General features: G+C 35.3%; 1 protein-coding gene across 1 annotated transcript; it reads right to left on the bottom strand.

Moving 5' to 3' along the window:
• Positions 1 to 34: 34 nt before the first annotated feature.
• LOC120253021 (DExH-box ATP-dependent RNA helicase DExH7, chloroplastic) lies at positions 35 to 24670 on the bottom strand. Its single transcript, XM_039261261.1, has 36 exons — positions 24333 to 24670; positions 24135 to 24240; positions 23521 to 23741; positions 23070 to 23223; positions 22576 to 22994; positions 22242 to 22460; positions 21594 to 21705; positions 21266 to 21460; positions 20399 to 20478; positions 20008 to 20130; positions 19368 to 19454; positions 18080 to 18180; positions 16523 to 16580; positions 15915 to 15980; positions 15676 to 15740; positions 15394 to 15584; positions 14943 to 15094; positions 14763 to 14864; positions 14423 to 14575; positions 13233 to 13337; positions 12404 to 12544; positions 11728 to 11817; positions 11528 to 11584; positions 11245 to 11328; positions 10855 to 10953; positions 10623 to 10763; positions 10123 to 10193; positions 9785 to 9854; positions 8491 to 8583; positions 7907 to 8122; positions 7145 to 7237; positions 6678 to 6800; positions 6426 to 6520; positions 785 to 894; positions 384 to 432; positions 35 to 286 (listed from the first exon to the last, which is right to left on the bottom strand). Exons 1-33 carry the CDS (start codon positions 24603 to 24605, stop codon positions 6449 to 6451), a joined length of 4332 nt encoding a protein of 1443 aa, XP_039117195.1. The 5' UTR covers positions 24606 to 24670; the 3' UTR covers positions 35 to 286; positions 384 to 432; positions 785 to 894; positions 6426 to 6448.
• Between the last annotated feature and the right edge of the window lie 234 nt (positions 24671 to 24904).

The raw sequence follows: 24904 nt of genomic DNA, 5'->3' as shown, positions 1-24904 counted from the left end.
AACCGCATGGTCTTGTTTAATGAAAAGAAAAAAATAAAAATAAAAAAAAACTTTTGATTGTCTTCAAGCATATGCTTATTGTAACAAGAACAAGTCCAAGGGGCAGCTAAGGTGGAAAAACTACATAGAAAGTATTCAATCCAACCTCAAGCTGTAAGCATATCAAATGGTAGAAATTTTGCATTTAGCAGTATTTATACCTTAAATTAATACGTTTACCATTTTCTGTCATCCTAGCTATGTCAAGATCCTTTTAATTTGACACCCACTGTGTAATCTTCAGTACCTGCGACACGGGGGCAATAATAAAGTAAGATTATGGCTTTCTGTAAAAATATTATGCATGTCTGTAGAACTAATTCTGCCTGATTTCTGGAACTGACCTCTGCTTGTTTTCTGGCTGAAGGGACGGCATACCATTGCGTATTTTCTCTGCAAGGAGCACGAAACTGAGAAAATGAAAAATTGGAAGGCCAGTATTTCCACCAGTTGATTGGAATTTACAAGAATATCTGACAATTTGAACAAGCAAATCAATACATGGCCAATGGATGTGCTAACAGAAGACCTCGTTTCATATAAGTTACTTGTACCTATTGACTTTATCTTATTGACCAAAATACAATACTGCCCACATCGCAATGGTCTTTCAATGGCTTAATAATAAAATAGGAAACAGAAACCAACACTGCCTAAAAGTGGAAATATGAGTTTTCGACATATCACTAAGTTTCATAATTATGAATCTTCCATGTACTGTGATAATCAAAAGGCTGATTTGTACCAATATTAGAGTTGTGACTGAGGCAGTGAGATCTGCAGAAACATAGAAGAGCATCTACTTTCTTTCCCCATATGAAATAGCAAGTGAAAACTACAATCTTATCATGTAACCTGCAAAGGATTGGATCAAATAGAGGGTTAAACCAAGCAGAGAATTTAAATATTGCAACTGTAAGGTTTAAACTGTAAAAATAATTATCTGTCGAGGTGTGAATGAGCCATAAATAGATTAGGAATATGGGTTAAATAGATTAGGAAGATTTATAAAAATGAAACCCTTCATTTTGAACAACAAAGAGCAATTAATAAAGTATGACAACTGGGTATTTCAGGAAGCCTTACAAGGAGCTCTAGGAACTCTGAATAGTTGTTTGAATAGTGATTTACATTTCCGTACAATCAGTGCGAATATTGGCATCCTCGGAGCCACTGAAGAAATAACCGACTGACCCTAATTAACTCTCCCACTTTTACTTTAGTTAAATTTTGGTTTGAACTCCCCTAAAAAGAGGGACAAAACCAATTCTTAAATGGAGGGCTTTGGTCAGGAAGTTTCCAAGTTTAGAAGTAATTTAGTTTCCTATTTTTCCTCTTGCAAATTAGTATATAATACTGTGAGATACCAATTCATATGAAGTGAGAATTCAAAGTTCTCTTTCTCGTCTCATATTTTTTTCTTCATTTTACTACAAGATACCAGAATTTTAGGTTTTTTTTTTATGAGATTTCTTCATTGTTGTGTTTTTGTGTCTTTCTATGAATATTGTTTCCTGCATGTTCCAGCCTTAATTAATGTGAATTTTCTTCCTTCACCATGTCAACCTCTAATACCACCGTCACTAGTAATACTGAATAATCCAATTCTATTCAGGACATTGGTACCAAAACTGGGAAAAATTCTGCAACTGGGGGTTCAACAGATGAGAAGTTAAAAAGCTACTTGGGGCCTCTGAAGAAGCCTTTACAAGCTTGTTCTGACTCATTTAGGTGAACCTTCATTTTCTCTTTGCATGAATGCTTCGAACAAAGAGTATGCAAATTATTGGATTATAGACTCTTGTGCCATAGACCATATGACTCCGACATCTCAACTCTTCCATGCCTACCATGCCCAACTACCAAAAAAATTGTTGCGGGCAATGGCTCTTTAACTATTGTGGCAGGGTTCGGAGACATATATTTTACACCTATTGTGTCCAAGTAACAGAAAAACTATCGTGGGCAATGGCTCTTTAACTACTGTTGCAGGGTTTAGAAATATATATCTCACAACTACCATGTTCGAGTAACAAAAAAATTATCATGGACAATGGCTCTTTAAATACTGTTGCAAGGTATGGAGATATATATCTCATACCTACCCTTATCCTTAAAAATGTACTCCATGTACCAAAATTATCAACTAGCCTTGTTTTCATTCACATGCTCACCCATCATCTCAAATGTCTGTTTCCCCCTTCTTTGTTTTCTAGGATTAGAGGAGGATTTAACTTGTTAAGGAAAAAAGCGACCTTACTACCTTGAATCATCTAAAAAAAATGTGAGCAATTCATCTTTATATTTTCTCAGTTCCTTAATAAAAACGCCCTTGGGCTGTATCGCCTACGCCTAGGTCATCCATTTTTTAGGGGTTTAAAGTCATGTTTCCCTATTTATTTCAAAGATCACATAATTCAGAATTCGATTGTGATATATGCGGAGCTGGCAAAACATCCTCGTGTCTTTCTTCCTATAAGCAATAAAAGAAGCTCTCATCCTTTTCATTTAATTCATAGTGGAATACAGGGTCCTACTGTACCTAATGTTTTCAGGGCTCATTGATTTATATCCTTGATTGATGATTGCACTCAAGTTACATGGCTCTTCATTAAACAAAAATCTGATGTTAGCATTTTATATATAACTTCCACTTAATGGTTTGAAACCAATTTGGGGTTAAAATAAAAGGCTTTAATACAAACAATGGTAGGCACTATTTCAATCAAATCTGATGTTATCCCTCACTTCAAAACCTCTAATGGCCATTATGGCCTCACACCTGGGGAATTTGAATGCTCTGCCTTTATCCATGTCCACAACCAATATAAAGGCAAGCTGGACCCCCAAGCCATCAAATGTGCCTCTTTGTTACTCGTCTACTCAAAAGGAATACAAGTGTTACAACCCTTCATCCAGAAAATTTTACGTCTCTGTATATATCACCTTTGCTGAAAATACATCTTTTTTTTTTTTTTTCTAAGTCCCATCTTCAAGAGGGGATCTCAATAGTAGAAAACGGTACTTATGAGTCCTTTGAACCACTTAAACCCTTGGTATTCCTCATGTTCTTCCTCATGCTATAAACCAAGTTCTTTGAGCTCATCACATCTAAGTCACCCAATCCAACCACTGGACCCGAGTCTTCTCCTGGCTCACCCAATGTCACTCACATTGTTACAATATTCTCTCGGGTGTATTTAAGAAGAAAGGCCATTCTAGAGCTAACATAGGTCCAAAAATCCAATTCAGACCCTTGGAATGAGATAATGATAAGATCTAGCCCACCTTTACACACAATCTATTGAAACATCCACTGATCCAATAGATGACCTAGACCTTCCCATTGCTTTAAAAAAAGATACCAAATAGTGCACTAAACGACCACTCTATCCACTATCTCACTATGTCTCTGAAGTGCCTATCACCAGCCCACAAAAAGTTCATAGTAAGTTTAAACACTATTTATGCCCTAACAATGTTTCTTAAGCATTGTGAAAAAAAGGAATAGAGAGATAATATGAGAGCAGAGATGAGTGCATTAGAAAAGAATAAAACATCGGAGATTGCTAATAAACTGATAAAAGAAAAACATTGTTGATTGCATGTGGACTAAGAAGCATGGACACGGACATGGTAACACGAACAACACGACACGGACATGGCGACACGGTAATTTCTGAAAGTCAAGGACACAGGTCCGGCAGTTATAAAAAATATTATATATTTGTATAAAGTATTTATTATAAATATAAATCTATATTTTTTCATGTCATGTATGTCATATATTTACCTATAGATTAATTTGGGGATCTTGTGTATTAGGAAGTAATTAAGAAATATGCATGGATATTTTAGAAAAATCATTACCATTTGTATTAGCCGTGTCTTTTTTTTTATTTTTGCCACATCCATGAGTATCCAACACCGTGTCTGGTGATGTCCATGGTGTATCCGTGTCGGTCACGGATACAACACTAGTACGCCGAGCTCCCCGGCTTGTCCATTCTTCATATCATGTGGATTTTCACACAGAAATACAAGGTTGATGGATCTCTTGAGAGATATAAAACACAGTCGATGGCTAAAGGGTATGCTTAGCCTTACGGGGTTGATTATCATGAGACTTTTGCTCCAATTATAAAAATGAATAGTGAAAATTCTTATGTCATCGGCCACTTAGTTCAATTGGTAACTCCTATAGTATGATGTTAAGAATGTATTTTTTCCATGATGACTTAGATGAAATCTATATGAATATCTTCCCAAGATTTGAAGATACAAGTAACAAGGTGTGCGAGCTGAAAAAAGCTTATGGGTTACAAAAATCTCCTAATGCATTGTTTAGGAGACTTGCGAATGTCATGAAGGATTCTTGGCATAAACAAAGCCAAGGTGACAATACTCTTCTAGTCATGTGACTGGAAATAATGAGAGAGAAACATGAATTGAAACAGAGACTAGTAAAAGAGTTTTGACTTAAAAGAACAAGGGGGCTGAAGTGCTTTCTAGGTATTTAGGTGGCATATTCTACATAAGGGATTTTTATATCCTAGCAAAAGTATGCGACTAATTTATTGACTAAAACAAGGAAGATTGAGTGTAAGCCAATAGATCCAAACCATAAGTTATGAGAAGCTAAAGAAGAACCATCTGTTTATAAAAGAATATATTAAAGGCTATTCAGTAGACTCATATACCTTGCTCACACTAGACCAGGGTCACCAGACATCATATTCGTGATCATGATCAATCAATTCATACATGATCTAAGAGAACCTCATCTTCAAGCAGCTTACTAGGTGTTACATCAGCACAATTCGAGAAAATGAATCTTGTTCAAGAGAAATGGCACTTTTACGATAGAAGCTTACACTAACGCTGACTAAGCAAGTTTTCTGGTGGATAGAAGATCAACCACAAGGTATTGTACTTTTTTTTTTTTATGGTAATCTGGTAACGTGAGGAGCAAAAAGTAGAATATAGTGGTAAGGTCATCTAAAGAATCAGATTTTAGAACTATTGCTCAAGGATTGTTTAAGCTACTATGGTTGACGATTATTCTAAATGACTCGAGAAACAAATGGTAAGGTCATATGAAGGCCTATTATGACAACTCATAATCCTATAAAATAGAAAGGACAAAGCATATTGAAATGGATAGACGTTTCATTAAAGGAAAATTGGAGGAAATATTAAAGTGTGTCCAATGTTCCATTAGAGCATCAATAAGCTGATGTTATAACAAAAAGGCTAATAGTACAAGTTTCTACGATCTTGTATTCAAGCCAGGAATGGAAGAAATCTATTCGGCTATTCCTCAGCTTGAGAAGGAATGTCGAGATGTGAATGAGTTATAAATAGACCAGAAAAATGGGCAAAATAAGTTAGGAAGATTGGTTTCCAATCCCCTAAATTGAGAGATAGAACCAATTTCTTAAATGGAAGGATTCACTTAAAAAGTTTCCAAGTTTAAGAGTGATCAAGTTTCCTACTATGAGAAATTTAACTTCTTATTTTTCCTCTTACAAATTACCATATAATATTGAGTAGCATCAATTATATTAAGTGAAGAATCCTCTTTCTCAGCTCATATTTCTGATTTATTTTACTGCATAACCCAATTTGTTATACAAGAAATATCTAACACACCCATTAGTCTTACGTGGAAAAACTTTTCATAAGCAATAAAACCCAATGATTGATAACCCAGGTTTTTAAAAACTACATCAATAAAAACATAACAAGCTGATTTAGAGGAAAAATAGTAAATATTAGGCTGAATATTCATACTATGATGTATAACTAAGTTATGAAGTAAACTATTCTATGCTAATTGAAGAGGCACAACAAATGCAACCCTAGATCATTCAACTAGTAAATAACGAAAACATTTCAAAAGTGAAAATGGAATATGTATAACCAACAAATAAGCATATTCTACTGAAGCTCCTGTAAAAGAAACCAAGAAAGTAGAGGAATGCCACTAGTCCAAGAAAACAATTATCACAAGATTCCCCAGTTGATAAGGACATAAGCTCAAATATTAATTAGTCGAGCCAGTTATTGCCCTCTCCATTTGAATATTTTGTGGCAACATTTAAATACATGTAATTTTCATGTAGTATTTGAAACTTAGAAAATTAGAGATAGGTGATTATATAGAAAACTAACACAGGAGCACCATCTGATTAGGCCTGAAAAATAATCACCCACAAAGCACAAACTAAAAGGTAATCCACTATATGAAAAAGTGCACTTGAATGATAACCATTGTACCAAAAATAATTAAAAAATAAATAAATAACGAAGAAGGAGAACAAAAACAATTACATGGAATAAATACTGCAACTGAAAATTCAACAAGTTCAGCAAGGGAATCTCACTTTGTAATCTTGTTTCAAGATCATTAAACTTTCTCTTCCTCTAATAGCAAGTGGCTAATGGACTTCACCACCTCATTGTTGCCCATTGTTACCATCTGAAAACAAGGAAATTAATCATGGACTACCACACTGATTACGGAACCAAACCAATTTTTCTAGGATTATACAGGAACTGAGATGAAATTTCAACAAGGAAAGAAAAGAGAAATAACATAAATAACAAGTTGAATGCTAAATAAGGTCAGCAAATACCTCTGGCTTTCGTATCAGTTCCTTCAAAACAGCATGTAGCATTAAACGAAGTTCCTTGAACAAAACAGCTGTTTGGGCGGGTGCAGTCAGCTTTAACCAGCCATCTATGACAATCAATCCTGTCTGCAGCAATAGGATCGATGCATCAACTAGAAGTAAATCCGAAAGGCAAACCCAAAACACTTATCATATCCACATGGTCATTATTTGGTTTTTACCCAAAGCCAAGCACAATCCAACAATTTCTCATGTAAATAGCCAATTTGATTAGTTAACCAATTTCAACATACATCACAATTGTTGCTATATCTCTGCCTATCTGTGTAAAATTATCTATTATATCTCATGCAGTGCTTATGAAAAGTGTTAGTTTGATATGAATCATATCACAGAAAATTGATCAATATAGGGTTTATGATAAATGGACCAATAACTGCACCAAATCAAATGCATTATATAAAGATCACCTGATGTTGGATAGAAATGGTTCCCCCATAAAGCAATAGAGAGTAAGGGGAGATGATGCTAGTATCTCGTAGGAACACCTTGCTTGTCTCAACCTGAAAAAATCAATGAACATGGATATCAAGAGCACAATTTTTTAGTTGCCTTACTTGCACCAACTTTTTAGGTGACTTATGAAGATGCTAAAAGGGGCTTAGTGTACAGCATATGCTATGGCTGTGAACAGAAGATGATGCCAAGCAGTGAGAATAGCTGTCAAGAAAGAGTGTAAGGAAATCACATTTATAACTAAAAATCAAAAACAAATTCAAAAATTACCCACTGTTTCATTCTAGTGTTTACATATTCACAAGGGAATTTCAAGGGAAAAATAAGGATACAGTAGAAGCAGAGTAGTTGGAAGGGACCAACACAAATAGAGACATGCACTAACAGGTAAGAAAAATTACCTTGCAGATGCAAAATTTCATTCAGGAGTAGAAAGAAGAAATAAAAATTATATGAACCCCTCACCAAGGGCAGAAGTGCAGAATCTGGAGGCTGTTTAGACACTGAAGAAAATTTTCTTTCATGTTGAACGATACACACAAGAGAGAGGATCATTCAATAAATTCCTGTTTCATTACATTTACCCTATGACAAATGAAGATGCATGTTTAAAAATGCAATAATCATATACCACTCTTTTGGGGAATTACCATAATTCCTTAAACCATAGCACAATGCAAGTTCTTCAAGAAAATGTTCAAGGAGCTAAACTGTACCTTTTCAAGAAAGACGAGAAATGGATGGTGGAAACCTTTAACACTGTGGTTTATGGAGGATGGATGTATATGAACTTCTCTTGTTCCATCAAACCAAATTACTTGATCCTTCATGGGAAGGTTGCGAGATAATAATTTATTGCTACCTAGAACAGCTCCATTCGTACCTTCTAAAGTTGCCGCCACATTGGGGTATAGGCCTGCACATATGATAGACTGCAAAGGCACCATAAGAATTCTCGTCCCAATGTAGAACTGTTATAGTACATCAGCAACTAATATATTGCATTCTTAACAATTCACACATTCCACAATTTAATAATATATGCCGAAAGCAATGAACGATTATCAAGAAAGCTATGTATGCTTTAGTTCTATTAGGCTTAACCAGTTATTGATTCCTCAAAAATTTTGTTACAGAAACATAAATCCAGAGTTTCAGTAGTAATAGAATGGCAATCACCTCCCAGGGACAAGATCACACGAGAAGTTAAACATGCATTCCCCAAGCAAAAATAACCTACATCCAGATAGTAAAGAAACCCACTTCATGACCAACAGAGGAAATGCCAGTAGCGCTTTACCTTAATAATTGAAGGATGGCATGAATAAATATTGAATGGCTGAGATAAATCAGCAAGCCAACTATCCAGTTTGTCTTTTCTTTTCTCATCAGCCTGCTCCAAATCATAAATATACTTAGCAATATTCTGAACAGACCAAGATTTTAAAGTTATTGCATACACATTAAAAAAAAAAAAAGGATGTTCCAGCACCCAGGAGCAATTTTATTAGTGGTTTAAATGATGGAAACAATTCTATAGTTAGGCTCCTTGTAAATAAACCCTGACAACAAAACCATATGAAAACAACTGGATAATTTCTGTCATCTTTATAAGTATAATAGAGTAAGAAGAAGTGGCATGGATTCTAGCAGCGTATCTGAAGCAGAAATAACAAAATAAAAAACTATGATGATTAAAGGTGGAAAGTTTAAAACAATGCCTACAATATCTCCACCGATAACACCTAATGAGACTTACTATTCTATTCAATGTGAGCAGACAAAAAGGGTAAGTTACCTTTTAACATAGGACCTATTCAGAAGCCCATGGAAAGCACCATGCGGTATCTGGAGTTGTAGTTTTGTATTCCTAACCAACTGAAATTGCATGATAGGTGAAATCCAATAAAAAATTATTTGTATAAAGTTTATCAAGATTGGTCGAAGTACATCGAACATAGTCCAGGTTGAATCCATGACTCAAATTACAGGGGGACTAATCCAATCAAGCAGCCATGGATCATATTGAGATTCCTTAGAAAAATTGAAGTCCAAGCATTGTCCTCTACAGTCAAGGCACCTTGTGATAAATTACTATTTATCATGTGAGAGAATCAAGTTAGATTTAGAACCTGGCCTATTGCTTGTGGACTTGGGCCTGGTTATTGATAGTCCAATTTATAGCAAAGGGTGAAGTATCCAATGACTAAAAGGATTAAAATATAGATATAATTGTATAGGTAATCAACACTTTCTTGGGCTAAGAACCATTTCCAGAAGTAGAACCATTGTTTTGCCACATTGTCCCAAGAGCAAATCACGTAAAACCATCCTCTAACTTCAAAAATCAAAATACAGACCAACAAGCACTAAAGGAAATCCATGCATTTTAGGAATTAGTTTTACTAAATGCAGACACAGCTTTTTTAGGCACCCAGGGAAAAAATGGCACAGCAAAATAATTATTTTAACTGACAATTCTATGGTAGCAATGCAAGTGGTCCCAACATATTGTGATATGCACCAAAAACACAAATAATCAGGTTTATGCTTTAATAAATATTGATATAAAAGGAAGGTTAGAAACCACGTACAAGAAGCAATTTAGGAAATTTGATTAGTCCAATGTCCGCAAGTAAACTGCCAAACTGTATACGCATGTCCCTGTCAAATGATCAGTAATTATTAGATATCTACAATGGCTTCTTATTTCAATCCACTATTAATATATTATGCATTTTTATCCAGAAACCAAATGTTTTGCCACATTGTCATACCATTAAAAGATACACTATTGAGCAGTAGGCAAAGAAAATTACAGGCATAAACCTCATTATGAACATGATGTAGCAACATAAAGTGATTCTACCTAACATGTTTGGGGAAAAACCATTATGGATTTAAGCAACAAAAAACAGCAAAGATAGCCAACCTTATCATGTACATCACCGAACTATTTAAGAAGAATGAACGACAAAATTGGTAAGCAGCTTTTGCCCCATTCTGCAAGTAGAGATCCAATTAATATCCACCAGAAATAATAGCATAAAAAAATTGTAATGTATATAAAGAGCATCCAGAATCACCAAGCTTCACGGCTTTTAAAAGGATTAAAATACAATATATGAATAACAAAAACCACACGCATGTCTCCTCCCATTTGGGATGGTGCTGGCTATTGAGCCAGACTCCATACAGAGAGACGAAATAGAACTTGACAAGTGATTCTTAGCCTATAACAAACAATTTGTGTTAAGCAAAGATGGTAAGTTGTAAACCAATGCTCAATACAGAGTAAAACCAAACTCTTCCAAAGATTATGTGATCAAGAATCAATACATAAATTCTATTTGATTATCTCCAACATAACAATGTTGACCAAAATGCTAACACAATGGTAGAACGCATTCTTAGTATGGAAAAAATAATAACCTGATAAAGTATCTTAGCCCATTTGTCATAGGTAACGGCCAGCAAAAGATGATCTGATTGAGTGTTGCTCTGCTGGAGGGCATTTTTATTATCTGTATTGTCACCCAACAACATTGATTTTGCTCTCTCAACATTCTGTTTCTGGACAAGAAAATTAGAATCCAATGCGTCAAAATATTGTTGGAGAAGAAAACTACAAAACATGCCTATCCAATTCAAGTTTAGATGATACCTCATCTTTGGGATAAATAAAGGGGAATTTGTAACTCAAAAATGCTGCTATTGATAGAATTGGAGATACGCAACCAAATATCGCACCATATAACACCATCTGCATTAGAGTACAAGTGTTCAATCATTGCAATAGTAAACATAGTCCTCTTGCATGAAATGACTCAGATAATATTATCTCCATCATTTCAGTAACTAAGGTTTCGCGAATAATAAATTTTGAGAAGGCTGATGAGTGGCAATTCTACAACAACAAAAAAAATCACATACGCTAATACTATAGTTTTATTTTTTTTCCTTTTCCCCACCATCTAAACTTGGCATCTGAAACGTCGAACACGATGTAATTACTAATGAAAATATAAGTATAGACAAAAGAAAATTGCAAAACCTTTCCGATCAAAACATCCACAGGAAGCTTCGCCAAATGATATCCAAGAGGTGACAACTCCTCATCCCCTTCAAAGGCCCCAACCTTCACCAGGAAAGCATTATCACATATACTAATATAGTATACTGTACAACAACAAGATAAGTGTCACTAGAGAGAGTGATTCAAAGTGTACATCTACTTATATAGACAAGAACCAACCAAGTAAATCACTTCTGCCAGTGACCCGAGTCCTGTTCATATTAAGCCTACTAACAAAGGAGAGATCTTCTAAAATAGATACCTTATATAACAAATCAATGGCTGAGGAAATAGCCTCTTCATGTGGTGGTTCTATGGCCTGAAAATATAATTGAAATTGTCAACTACAAAATTTATTATGGTTTGTAAACAACAAATCTATGGCCATATGCACAAATAAAAATAATTAAAGTAACTATGTTAGCAAAGAAAAAAGTATAAAGAAAAGCAGAGAGGTTGTACCTCCATCAAAAAGGATTTTATACAGCCAAGAGAAAGAGATTTTATTTGCAGACATAATTCTGTCAACGGCATCCTCGACATCTCAGGTACCTTCACAACAAACAAGATGGGATGATTTTCAATATGTCAAGATACATTATATGCCATGACTTTAATTCAAATAACTGGAATTTATCAATATGCAAGACCACAAAAGAAAAACCAAGAGAGTAGCAAATTTCAAACAAATTGTCCAGGCCCCAATCTTCCAAATAAATCCAACTATGTGCCTTCCTGGCATGAGAGGCATTTCTTAAAGCTAGAGGTCTTTCTGCAGAGGAGGTGATGGAATTGATTCCACTGTAAAACTAACAAAGTTATAAAATAAAAAAGTCCATGAAAAAACAAAAAGGTGATGATCAATTATGATAACTTGATTTGCTAGTGGCATCAGGGATCTGTTGGAATGGTTTCAGACAATGGAAAATATTTGTTTCATAGATGAGTATAGTGGAAAAGATATCACAGGTTTTTCATTGATTGTTTCCATGCAGTAACTTATTTTAACCAGCACAAATTATATCATCCAAAAGCAAGGTCACCACATCAGTGTTTGAACCACTTTTCATGTAACAAACTACTTTACTGCTGAAAATAATAGAGAGAAGACGACAGAACATCTGAATGTAGGAAAAACCTGAAAAAGGCGCATGAGGGATTCAAATCTATGGCGTGTATACAAGCAGAAGCAGACTCCAGGTTTTACACGTCCTGCTCTCCCTCGTCTTTGCTTTGCATTTGCCTGAGATATCCAGTCCTCAAACATACTTGTCATTTTCTGCAAGGATATAACAAATCTGAAAACCACTAAATACAAAGCCACACTACACAATCCCCAAAATGTACTCTTCTAGGTTTTAGTTAATTAAAATGAAGGTTTGACAAAATAAAGGCATGTATGCAATAGAAAATCTACAATAGAACAGCTTCACTGTCCATAACACTGTAAAAGTTTATGCAGTACCAGAAATTGCTCTTTATCAGCTAAAGGATTTTCCTGGCCATCAGCAGAGCTATTAATCATGATTAGAAGCTAAAGAGTAGACCCTTTAAGAACTTGACAAAAGATATAGAAAAACCATTGCCATATATAACAAAACAAGTCTTGCAGAATCAACTGCTGAGGAAGCTAATTATAATGAGATAAGAAAATTTAAATAACGTACTCATAAAAGAAAACCCTTTCCCAATAGTCACAATGTTAATTACTGAAATGGCAAAAACAAGGAGAATTACATATATGAAGATGAGTGTATTGTTCTAAATAGCCAAGAATCCTATTTAACAAGTTGGTGGATTGCAATGCAAAGCACAATCAACAGCGTTAGTGAAAATAAGTGGGGAAATTTATAAGCATCCAAGACAATCATAGCCTTTAGAAAGAAATGATTCCTTTTGGGGATTGTAACATAAGCCAGTTTTTTAACCAAATAACCCCAGTCTTGCAGAGTAGCAGAAAAAGAAACCTTTTGGGGATTGTAACGATTCTCTTTGTGCTTTCCAGTGTCAACCACATAAGTTACATCATCAATGGTTATGCTAGTCTCAGCAATATCTGTAGCAATAATCACCTGCAATAAATAGAAATGCATAATTTATGAGTTGCATAATCATGTAGCCAGGTTAAATTGTCTAAGTAAAACTTAGAGTTAAGTTGGTTCATCCAAGCTTGTTCCATTCTCAATCAACAATAATAGAACATGTCTACCAAAATTGCATGGTATTTTTGTACATCTATGACATTTATTTTTTTTAAAAAAAAAATGAGCACACATACCAATTTGACACTTAGGAGAAGAGAATGCTGTCTCAGAAATTCACTTCCATAAGGTGGAAATGATTAACATTAGTTGGTTCTATTGAGAAGATAAAATATATATTGATTAAAATAAACTTGTAGCTATAATTAACATAAAAAAACTCAAAGTAATCCTTAATTCCATAAAAATGTAAAGGCTTGGATAGGTGAGCTTTTAATGTAGAAAGTTAAACTCAAACAATAAGCCCCCATAGAGTTGAAACAATGAGCCATCTGAACTCAAAAAAGTTGTTTCAAACTTGACAGACTTTGCTCTTTTAAGAACAAAAAGCAAAAGATGAAATGTAAGTTCATTTCCAACCGCACACTAGAGGCTTTTAATATCTAATAATAGTTTTATCCAGTGATAGACAGGCATAATCATTTTGCTACATACCAAACTCCATAAGTGCCACACTACAGGCCACTGAGTTTCTTTTCATCAAACCAGAACAGGAAACCATTCTTGAAGCACTATTGAACACTCGAAGTAACAAGCACAATAGCATCTTTTCAAGCTTCCAAATACACTAACTGAATAGGCTCTCAATGACAGTCAATCTGACAACAATCTTCAAGAATCATCAGACAATTCTATTTGGCAAACTTGGGGCAGATTTAAGGTTCATAAGATGAAGGCCATTTAAATTTTCCAGTTCTAGGAAAGAATGCACAAAGAAGGAGATGAATAAAATCTGAAGCAGCAAATGTGGGCATGGGCCATTTGTCAAAGAGACAGCTTTAATGTTGAATGAAGAGGGGATTGCAATGTATAGGAGAACCAGTGAGATCACCTATCTATGAGGCAAGTATTTGAATACCAATCACATTATGACAATCATGGTCAAGAATAGGTACCTTGCGAATATTTTCAGGTGGAGAAAGGAAAACCTTTCTCTGATCTGCTGAAGATAGTGATGAATGCAAAGGAAGAATCCAATCAGATGCAATGCCACCAAACTGGAATGAAGCTGTCAATCTATCAATTAGCGAGTTAATTTCCCCGACTCCCTGCAACAAATATCACAGACTAAAACTTTGAGCTCATGAAACAAGAATACTCACTAAAATCAACTCCATCAAAGCAACCAAAAAATATAAAAGAAAAATAATGAAGAAGATAATTATTGTCAATGAGAAAAAGGTTAACCAGGGGCATCTACATGAAGAAAAGAAATAGACGCCTTCTTGAGCTTACTGGAAGAAAGACAAGAATGGCACCAGGGGGATGATTGTCATCAATATAGGATATCAAATCTTCCAGAAGATCATAATCAATCACATCTTCTTTTAAGTTTTTCTGCAGTATAAATGTAATCCAATTCATTAATGGTGCCATGAGTAAATGAACATCCAGAAGTGAAAATTGTTGACTCACCAGATTCTGGCGTGTTCTCTCACTATAAGACTCATAAGAACCAGGCATGTAACACGGGTTGAGATACTCTTCCAAAAGTAAAGACTCGTCACCCCAAGAAGATAAAACAATATTCCTTTTCCCTCTATGGTGACCGACAGAACTGCCAACATCCTATCACAGAAGCAGCTTAAGTCAGGAAATAAGAACTATATACAATAACAATTGAATGATTGCCAATGGACCAGTATCATATGGTAAGTATAAACAATCTCATTGCTTTTGTAGATATATGATTGGTCATAGGGAGAAGCACAATGGACCAATCCAATATAAGAAGAAACAAAAACAACAGAAACAGTAGTAAGTTTGTCTAAAGAATCTGATCCTCGGTCAATCTGACACAAGCAGAACTTATATATATGCTTTCAGTTTATTTTCAAAAGCTACTTGTGAATATTTAAAAGGGAAAATTGACCTTCGCTCTTGTGGAATCCATGAGTTTTCCTGATGCAGGGAGAATCTGAAGGAAGAGAATAATTAAGGGCTTCATAAACGTCCTCCAGGAAGTAGGTTGAAACAGGAAAGGTTCTCCCTTCTGCACAGATTACAGGGCAATTGCCAAAGTACCTTGAGAACATAGTTGCATCAACAGTTGCTGACCTGAAGACAGCAAAAATTACATTAACCAAGAGAATACTACTTGAAGTATTTGGTGTGGAATAAAAAGCAAGTCAAAAGGAGCTGGCAGTACATGAGTATCACTTTCAGCTTTCGTCTCTGCATTAGGTGCCTTAGAACTATCAGTAAGAAGTCCCCCTGACAAAAAATGTAAAATGTCAGATTTGCACAAGTTAAAATTCCTTCTTCAAACCACTAAAAACTTGACAAAAATAGCCAACAGCAGTAAGAACTATGTCAATGTATAGAAGGCACTATAAGAGCACAACATCAAAGATCCAAGTAAAGCTTTAGGAAATATTAGAAACTAACCAAAAGGGTACGCTCATGCACTTCATCAACTATCACATGGCTGATGCCAGTCAAATATTTGTCACCCTGTGAGATTTCAAAATTAATAATAGCAACAATACAATGTAAATGATGGCGTATGATGTAAAATGCCAAGTAAATACATAATGAGTTACCCAAACATAATACTAATGAATGGACAGGCATAAAACAGTGCTCCAAATTTAAGGTATTTGAACAGTAGAATCACTTTTAGGCTATGCTTGTTTATGGGGTTACCCCAAGGCTCCAACCAAACATCCAAGGTCACCCCCACCAACCTTTCTTTACATGATTTTTAATTATTTAAATGGATGTATTTAGTGATTAATTTAAAAAATGATTAATATTAATAAACAACTATCATTAATTAGCAGAGCAATATCTTAAAATGTTTATTTTGATTAGTATTAACTAAGTAAAACTTTAGTATAACCCCATCTAAAAACTTTTTCCCCCAAAACAATTACAAATTTCTAAACTTAACATCATCAATGGCAGCTGAATCTATGAGATGCATGCCAACCAAGAAACAAAAAGTAATAATTGCAGTTCATGATTTTCTTGATGTAAACCGAGTAAAGACTTACAGCAAGTTTCCTGAGAAGGATCCCCGTTGTGCAAAACAGAAGCTTAGTCATTTCATTCCTGAATCAAAGTCAGAAAAAGGCTTTTTGTTTCTCAGAATACACACACATGCATCAAAGAAAATCTAGAACTGCAATAATCATAAAGAATAAAAGTGAATAGAATAAAATCATATACACTTTCTGTTAAGTTTTTATATTTTGATACTAGTAGGCCCTATATGGGCTCTATATAGGCTTAGAAGTCTTACACCAAAAAGTCTTAAGACTTAGTGGCTCAACCCCTATACCTATATATAAACCCATTACACTTCTATCACATAACCGATGTGGTACTATATTTCCAACACCCTCCCTCAAGTTCAACTCGGTCAAACTTGCACAGACTTGTACACCAGAGGTCTGTTTACATAGACTTGTACACTACTTGTGTCTCAGAGGTCCTACACACATGGAGGTCATACACACATGGACTTGTACCACATCGGTGGCTCCACTATATTTCTCTGATACCATGTTAAGTTTTTATATTTTGATACTAGTGGGCCCTATATGGGCTCTATATAGGCTTAGGAGTCTTACACCAAAAAATCTTAAGACTTAGTGGCTCAACCCCTATACCTATATATAAACCCATTACACTTCTATCACATAACCAATGTGGTACTATATTTCCAACACTTTCAAATTGACTAAATAGTAAGAATAGAATGCTACAATCAATTTGGAACTTGCACAATTTAGTCCCCAGAAAGAATATTTAACAAAGGAACAAAAACAGGTAAGCGTCACTTCTTCACAAAACTTAGGGTATGCATGAGGGCATCCATTGCAAAAAAGGCAGCAACTAGGACAAAACAAATTTTTAACAGCAACACATAAAATTTGCTTGACTTCCAAAAAGGCCATGTCAGATAATATTCACACAAAATCACTCGACTTGTTCATCTAACTCTAGCTCAATAAAGATATCCTCATCAATAAGTCAACTATCTTTCCTACCATATTTGATATATCGATCCTGCAGGAATTGTAATATCTCTTAGATATCAACTTTGATAACAATCTCCAACAACATTTTATTGTCACAAAATTGGCAAGGATGTATTCTCTTTTAATTCATCTAATTGTAGGTTTTTATCAAACATTTCCCCATACTGCTAAATTATCATCCAATCAACACCTTATTAGCTGTCAGTAGCATACACAAAAGTGAATTGACAAAAAGCAACAGATAAGTCAAGAGAAAGCTAACGAGTGGCATGTCATATGCAATTAGAATTGATCCTCAGTTTAGGCCCTTGTTGAAATTTATTTCTAATAAAAAAATACTTGCAACTTTTCATGTAAGAATTAAGTAAGTCTCAAAAACACCCAACCATAATTAAGAAACACTGTGCTCTCTCTAAATCTATTATATTGAAATTGACTTTGTCACCAAAATCAGATCACCCATACTTGTAATTATACCATTCAATTTTTTGCCCCATCATGCTGGTTTAGATGCTTGCATGTGAATTTCTGCTTAAATGTACCACAGGTACATGAAAATCACATTACCTAGCACTATCAAGACGAACTTGAAATCCAACAAGTGAACCATCACTGCCTGGCGAGGGTTCACACCGTTCATTTGACACTCTTTCTGCCACAGAGATAGCCTGCAAGCAAAAGGGCATATCATACAATAAAAGCTTCAATCATATAATCACAACATAAGTATCCCAAAGAAAGTAATGCAGATGCTTACACAGATGAACTCAACGTTAAGCATTGATCCACAGAAGATAGCTTTAAATTTAAAAAATAAAGTAAATAAAAAAGGAAATGAGCACAAAAACTTAAATTACATTTGTACGAGAAGCTAGTTGGATCCACAGAAAACAATACTCCTGACTGAAGTAAATTTCACCTTGAGTATAGTCAATATTTAGTTGCTTCATCTACATGATAGAGTATTAGCTCCTTTGACAATAATCCTAATCCATCAGGCAGGCAGTCTACAGTGGAAAAGTTAAGCACAACCTCTCTTTCTCCAAAGAAAAAGCAACTATGAAACACATCACAGAAAAGAGAACTACCAGGAATACTCCTGAGTAGAAGGGCAACAGCACCAAAAGAATTGACACCTTCTGGACTTTGTCATAGTTCACCTTTCTAGCCCCTACAAGATGTGGAAGGTCCCCGATGTATCTTTTAGTTATTATTTTGTCAGTTGCAATGTCAGATCATGTGAAAACTCTTTTGAGTTCTCAGTAACTGTGGTCTACCCACCTTAATAACAAAAAAGGTATGCCTTTGATAAAATGTTCTTGTTTGAGAAGAATAATAAATCTTCACACGCCTATCACTTTTCCTTTGGTACTGCTAAGTAGGTCTCTTTTCAACTTCAAATTATCTTCCAGAATAATTAAAATGGATAAGTCAGTAGACAACTTACCAAAGCAGTTAAACAGAAGAGCTAGTTAAAAACTGGTCAGCAAAATGCATGAAAGACTACAGGCAATTTTAACGCATATGTTTGCTTACAGACAAAAGTTAGCCTAGAAATGAGTTACAGGTATGTACATAATTTATACACAAATTTACTGTAATAATTCTTAGTGCTAGAACTTACAGTATATACAAACTAACATAAAAGGCAACAATAATTGATATTCCATAATAACATATGCCATCATTTCAAATCCAATGATAAATAAATCATGTGTCTTTCATATTTAATCAACAACCAATATATATCTTGAGCAAAACACATAAAAATAACGTTCAAATAAATAGCACCAACTGTCTACAGACAACATAACCGCCCAATTAATCTGAAAAGAAAAAAGATAATTATACATACTGCTATTCTTCTAGGTTGCGTGCACACAATGTTGCAAAAGCCTCCTCGTCCTGATCCAATCATGTCATCCAATATATATTGGGGAACCTACAAATAAACTGATTAAATAGTTGACAATGCTGACCTTTTGCATAATGAATAAACATCTAAGGCAGAAGAGCATGAAAATGAATAAAGGATAATGTCAAATTGAAAAAATAAATTAGAAGGTGGAGGGAGTGGTAAATGGAGGAATGCATTTCATATCTTTGCATTCTATTACATGATCGTGAAGAATTTATTTTCCTTGTATGTACTTCTGGACCAGATAAGATATGACTTCACTAACATAAGAAAGCCACACTCCGCAATAAAGGTTACACAGGGATAGTTAAACAATGTATATCATACCAATGCTATAATTATCAAGGCATAAATAAAATCTCTGGGTTTTTTTTTCAAAGAATATATATACGCACACACACTTCACACTTCTTCAAATGAAAGGCAAAAAATTGATGAGGCCAATGTGAATACAATAGTGTCTATAATTGACATATAAAATGCTGGAGATACTACCCACTGAATTGGACAAATTGCAATAACTGAATATCTGCAAAATTGGCTTAACATCTTTTTATAAAATTGCACTACAAGATACCTGTGTTGTTTTCCCGCATCCAGTTTCTCCACTAATCACAATCACATCATTCTCTTTGAGTAAATGTAGAATCTGATTCTTGAGGTTAGCAATTGGCAGAGTAGCTCTAGCTTTCATCATTTCCTGAAGAATGGAAATAAGCAGCAGTAACAAAACATGAAGTTGGCATACATGCTCAAAACACATCAGGTGAAATAATTCAAGACAATGCAAAATGCCACAGAAGCACATATCACTTGTAATTGTATTCCAAGTACAAATGCATAAAGAAAATAGGGAATAGCCAGGCACCATGAAGCCAAAGCCACGTACCCATTGAGAAATTACTAAATTCCAATGCATTCACAAGTCCATAGGGTGAAATAAAAAATAATGCCTGCCAAAAGCATACCTTGTATTTTGGCAGTTTAATTTTGTTCTTCAGTTCTTTCTCCAAAAACACACTCTCTGTTTGCTGATGGTTAAATTCTCCTGCAATAAGATATTTTTCTAATGAAAGTAAGCAAAACAATGAGCTTTGGAAATTTTAAAATCAGATCAAACCGTGCTGAGGTACAAATGGATTATCCATGCAATGGACATGTGATAACTCACAATTCCATGAAAGGCAAGAAAAGAAATAAATGACACCCTCATAATGAGAAAAGAAACAAAAATGCTATTTTCTTGAAAAAAAGGAAAAAATAGGCTTGGGGCTAAGAAACTCTTTATGATGTTTCCCTCAAAGAAGAATAGAATGTTTATACATCAACATCTGTCAAAGGTTGAAGATAACATAACAGAAAATATTAAGGATCCAAGTATCAAGAATAATACACAACCATCAAAAAATCAGGCATTATGGGACAAAATACCTTTAAAATTTTGTCATAATGTATCTAGTTGATAAATGCAACTAACCATGCGTATTACTAGCCACTATAAATATCAAAAAATAAATAAAATAAACATTCAACTGGATGCATCAGTAGACTTTGAAACTCATTTTAAAAGAGGTGAACCTCGAATGAAGATGTACTTAGCTTAAAAACAACTTAAAAGTTGACAGCAAAATGATTTCCATATGTCAAAACAGAATATCACACTGGACCGGAATAAGCACAGCCACATTAATGTATTTGTTGTTGCTACTGCTGAAGTATTGTCACATGTTCTACAGCTCATAGATAAACTTTACTTAATTTTCTACTTCAATCATGCTCTTCCTGATCACAATGAGGAAAAACAACAGATCCTTTTCAAATAATTAAATAGATACCTGTCCTATCAAGTGATGTTGATTCAGGGTAGGAATTTCCATCTGCTTGCTTTACATTGCATGCGTCTAAAGATTTCTCAAATTCCAAACTAGCATCCAAGGAAACCATTGGTTGATGAGCATCTCTAAGTAACGAATCCACAAATCCTGACCTACGATTATGCTCACTTTCTTCCAAGTCAGTTGGGAGTATATCTGAGCAAAACCATAACATTGGTTAAAAAAGAGTTAAAACATTGGATGGATGAATGCAATTCTGGTAGAAGATAATGACAAAATGCTTTCAAACAAATGCAAGAAGGATTCTGATCTGGTTTAACGCCCTCACTTTCCTCCCATTTTGTCACAAACGATGAGTATGGTTCTGAAAGCATTTGACTTAGTGGAAGATTGGGAAAAAGTCGAGAAAGTGCAAATGCTGCTACTTTATTCTGTGCATCCTGCATATCAACATCGAAGTTTATATATTTGCCAAGTTATTTTGGTCAGACACATATAAACTATGAGATTATCAGGATGACAGACTTCCAATTTCTTTCTTTAAATGACATAAAACAAATGCTGAAAGAATTAAAACCAAAAGCATGAAATTGCTTTGCTATTATATGTTGGTTGAATAGCACAACAGTTGAATATAGATGATTTGTAATTTCAAGTGAATGTACTAACTGAAACATAAATTGAACTTCAATCTGTTTATACAGCAAAAGCAGTTTTACTTGGATGATATACCAAAGCAAAAGGCATGCTGTACTTAAGAAAATTAAGGATCCAAATGAAGCACAAGAGAATAATTGTCACCTTACCCGCCTAGGGTGGCGCCTCAAGCGATTAACATTCTCATCGCCTTAAGGTGCCTAGCGCTTTTAATTACATTGCCAACTTATCTAGGCTCAGTGTTCAAGAACTAAAACCTTCTTAATAATCAAGAACCAGAGGCATGTAAAAGTATTACGGTAAGCATGCAGTAATTTACCTCAACAGATCCAAATGGCTCACACTGATCTGGAAGGCGGAGGGTAATCAAGCCACCAGCCATATGGCTCTTACCTCGACCCACGGCAGTCCGCAAAATGCTCAAGGAATAAAGAAACTGGCCATCCTTTTCAGATAACTTGGCATACTTCGGTGCTTTCCAGCCTAATCTTTGGCACAGCTTTTGAAGAAGAGCCTTAGGTATCATTCCCAAATCACCCTGATATCAGGAAAAACAAGCACATAAAGGATCATTGTTAGTAAGCACAGAAAGAAATGCTGCTGGAAAATAAAAGGAAGAAAAGTAGAAAATGAACAATGACAAAATGAGCTACCTTTTTCCATATGTCATCAATAATCAGTAAAGTACCCCCATACATAAGCTGTGGCAGTTTCTCTTTCTTTTGTTGTTTCAGAATTTCATGAGGTAGAGCTCCACTGGAAGAAGGATCTTCACTAAATAGATTATCAAGTTCTAAATCCACAGGTTCCTCATTTTCTTGACTAACCTTCTCAGAAGTATCATTTTCAAATAGATTAGCAGCACAGACTCTTCCGTCTGAATAGAAATTTTCATCTAGATCTGTATTAACAATGGGCTCACTGTCAGGTTGTGTAAGATCAGACCAACTACAATCATCCATCTGTTTTAACTCAAAAGGTTCACAGGGTAAAGATTTGTTAGACATATTAGCTGAGGTTGAGTTAGTGTCCTGTTCCTGCAACTCCGAAAGCAAAATGTCATGTGATAGGCCTGCAAATAATACATCCAGCAGAATGTCAGAACCAAGAAACAAATTTCTGAAATAAAAAAGGACACAAACATAACCTAGAGACGACATTTCTTGCTTGAGTTTGCTGATGATAGCCCCATAGTAATCCCGATTCTTTTTATCTCCTCTTTGTTTAGCCAACAGTGCTTCCGATCTTGCGTGGTGATATTCTTTCACAATTGAAGCAGCACGAGAGCCAAGATCAACATCCTAGAAGCATAGATGTATCTTACCATGAGCAATAACAACAACAGAGAGAGATAAAGCTTCTAAAATACAAGCCATAAGTGAATTATTTGGCAGCATCCAAGATCAGAGTTTAATATAGGAAGAAGGATATCAAAAACACGTTATATGGTTCACTACCAATTAGTTTCAACAAGTTGTTACGAAAAAGTGATGATTTGACATTATCAAATAAGTATTAAAGGAGTAAATATCTTCCCCAGAGAATTATAATTAAAGTAAGACGAGAAGCATTTGGCAGACGAGAAGCATTTGGCATACCTTCTCCTCTTGAGATGACTCTTCTTCTTCTTCTTGTTCCATATATTGGCGTATCCAGTCTGCCTGACCTGATTTACCCAGCTCCAGTGACAACTCATCACCCTGCCCTTTAACCCGAACTGAAACTCCAGGCAACTCCTCTGCCACATGACTCTGTGGCCGTTGCTGAGGAACCCAATCTGCCCGAGCTGTAGATAAAACTTTAATCGCCCTTGCTGCACCTGTTCAACAGATTTACTCCAAAAACATCAACATCACGATGAAAAGCATGACACAAAATGCAATAAAAGATAATCATCAATCTCTTGCATTTAGAGAAAACCACATTCTAAAACCTACATGGAGCCTTCGGGAGTGCTGAAATAATGAAGAATTAGAGGGAAAAAAAAAAAACAAATCAGAAAAGGAGAAAAATCTAAAACAAAATTTCCTCACTTTGCTAATCCATCTTATCTTCAACATGCAGACAAATCAAGAAAAACAGATTATTTTCCAGTCCAAACACACTCTAGTCGTCCAAACTTAAAGAAAAAACAAACCATCAAACAACAATACCAATTTCAAGAAATATTACAATTTTCGAGTAGAAAACAGAATGGAAAACCCAGCACAACCTTCCGGTGCAGATGTGGAACCACCGCTTGAAAACTTAAGTGGGAGCTCGTTCCCCGGAATGTTCAAGCAAAGCCAATCCAACGCGTTCTCAAAAGTAGCACCCTCCTAAACATCAAGAACAATCAGAGAATTAGAATACCACCATGAATTCAAACTTCAAGAAAATCCCGAATCAAAAAACATTTCATAACGGATACACTGAGAGCAGAGAGAGCCCGTTCGATCTGGTCTTCAGTGAAGCCCTCAAGAGAGAGCTTGTCGTAGACGCCGCGAAGTCTCTTGCCCTTCTGGGCTTTGGACTCAGTCTCGGCAGGGGGTGGTGGAGCAGGGGCCGGCCTCTGGGTGTTGAGGAGGAGGCGGCGAAGGCGACTCTCGTTCTCGGCGGAGATCTGGAGCTTTGGGGCCGATTTGGGAGCCGATCGCGACCCCGATTTCTGGTGATGGTGCTGGCTCTTCTTCTTGGGAGCCATTGCCGAGGAGAGCGATGAAGCAATGCTTCGAGCTCGAGAGTTTGTGAGCGAGCTCCGCGAAATGCTCCATGATCGCTCGTTTTATAGCTGGGTTTTGGGTTTTCAAAATTAGGTTTAATTATTAAAAGATCTTTTGCACATATCGCCCTGTAAAGTTTCATAATTATAAAATATTTTGGTAGATATTTGAGCTGAGATAGCTTCTATAAAAAAAAATTTTAAAAAAAATTATGTCAACTTTATATAATAAATATTTTTAATTGTACATTGGTGTGGGTTTTTTTAAAGTAATTTGTACA

Source organism: Dioscorea cayenensis, chromosome 25, assembly GCF_009730915.1.
Source record: "Dioscorea cayenensis subsp. rotundata cultivar TDr96_F1 chromosome 25, TDr96_F1_v2_PseudoChromosome.rev07_lg8_w22 25.fasta, whole genome shotgun sequence".
Taxonomy (NCBI): Eukaryota; Viridiplantae; Streptophyta; class Magnoliopsida; order Dioscoreales; family Dioscoreaceae; genus Dioscorea; species Dioscorea cayenensis.
The sequence above is the reverse complement of the archived record's forward strand: the minus strand, read 5'-3'. Positions and strand labels throughout refer to the sequence as shown.

Bases quoted from the DNA above. Each gene is read 5' to 3' on its own strand.
- LOC120253021 (XM_039261261.1), bottom strand. From the start codon at position 24,605: ATGGCTCCCAAGAAGAAGAGCCAGCACCATCACCAGAAATCGGGGTCG. The intron at 11,585-11,727 runs GTACAACCTCTC...TTATATTTTCAG, and splicing joins TAAAATCCTTTTTGATGGAG to GCCATAGAACCACCACATGA. The intron at 10,954-11,244 runs GTTTTGCAATTT...ACTCTAATGCAG, and splicing joins TGGATGTTTTGATCGGAAAG to ATGGTGTTATATGGTGCGAT.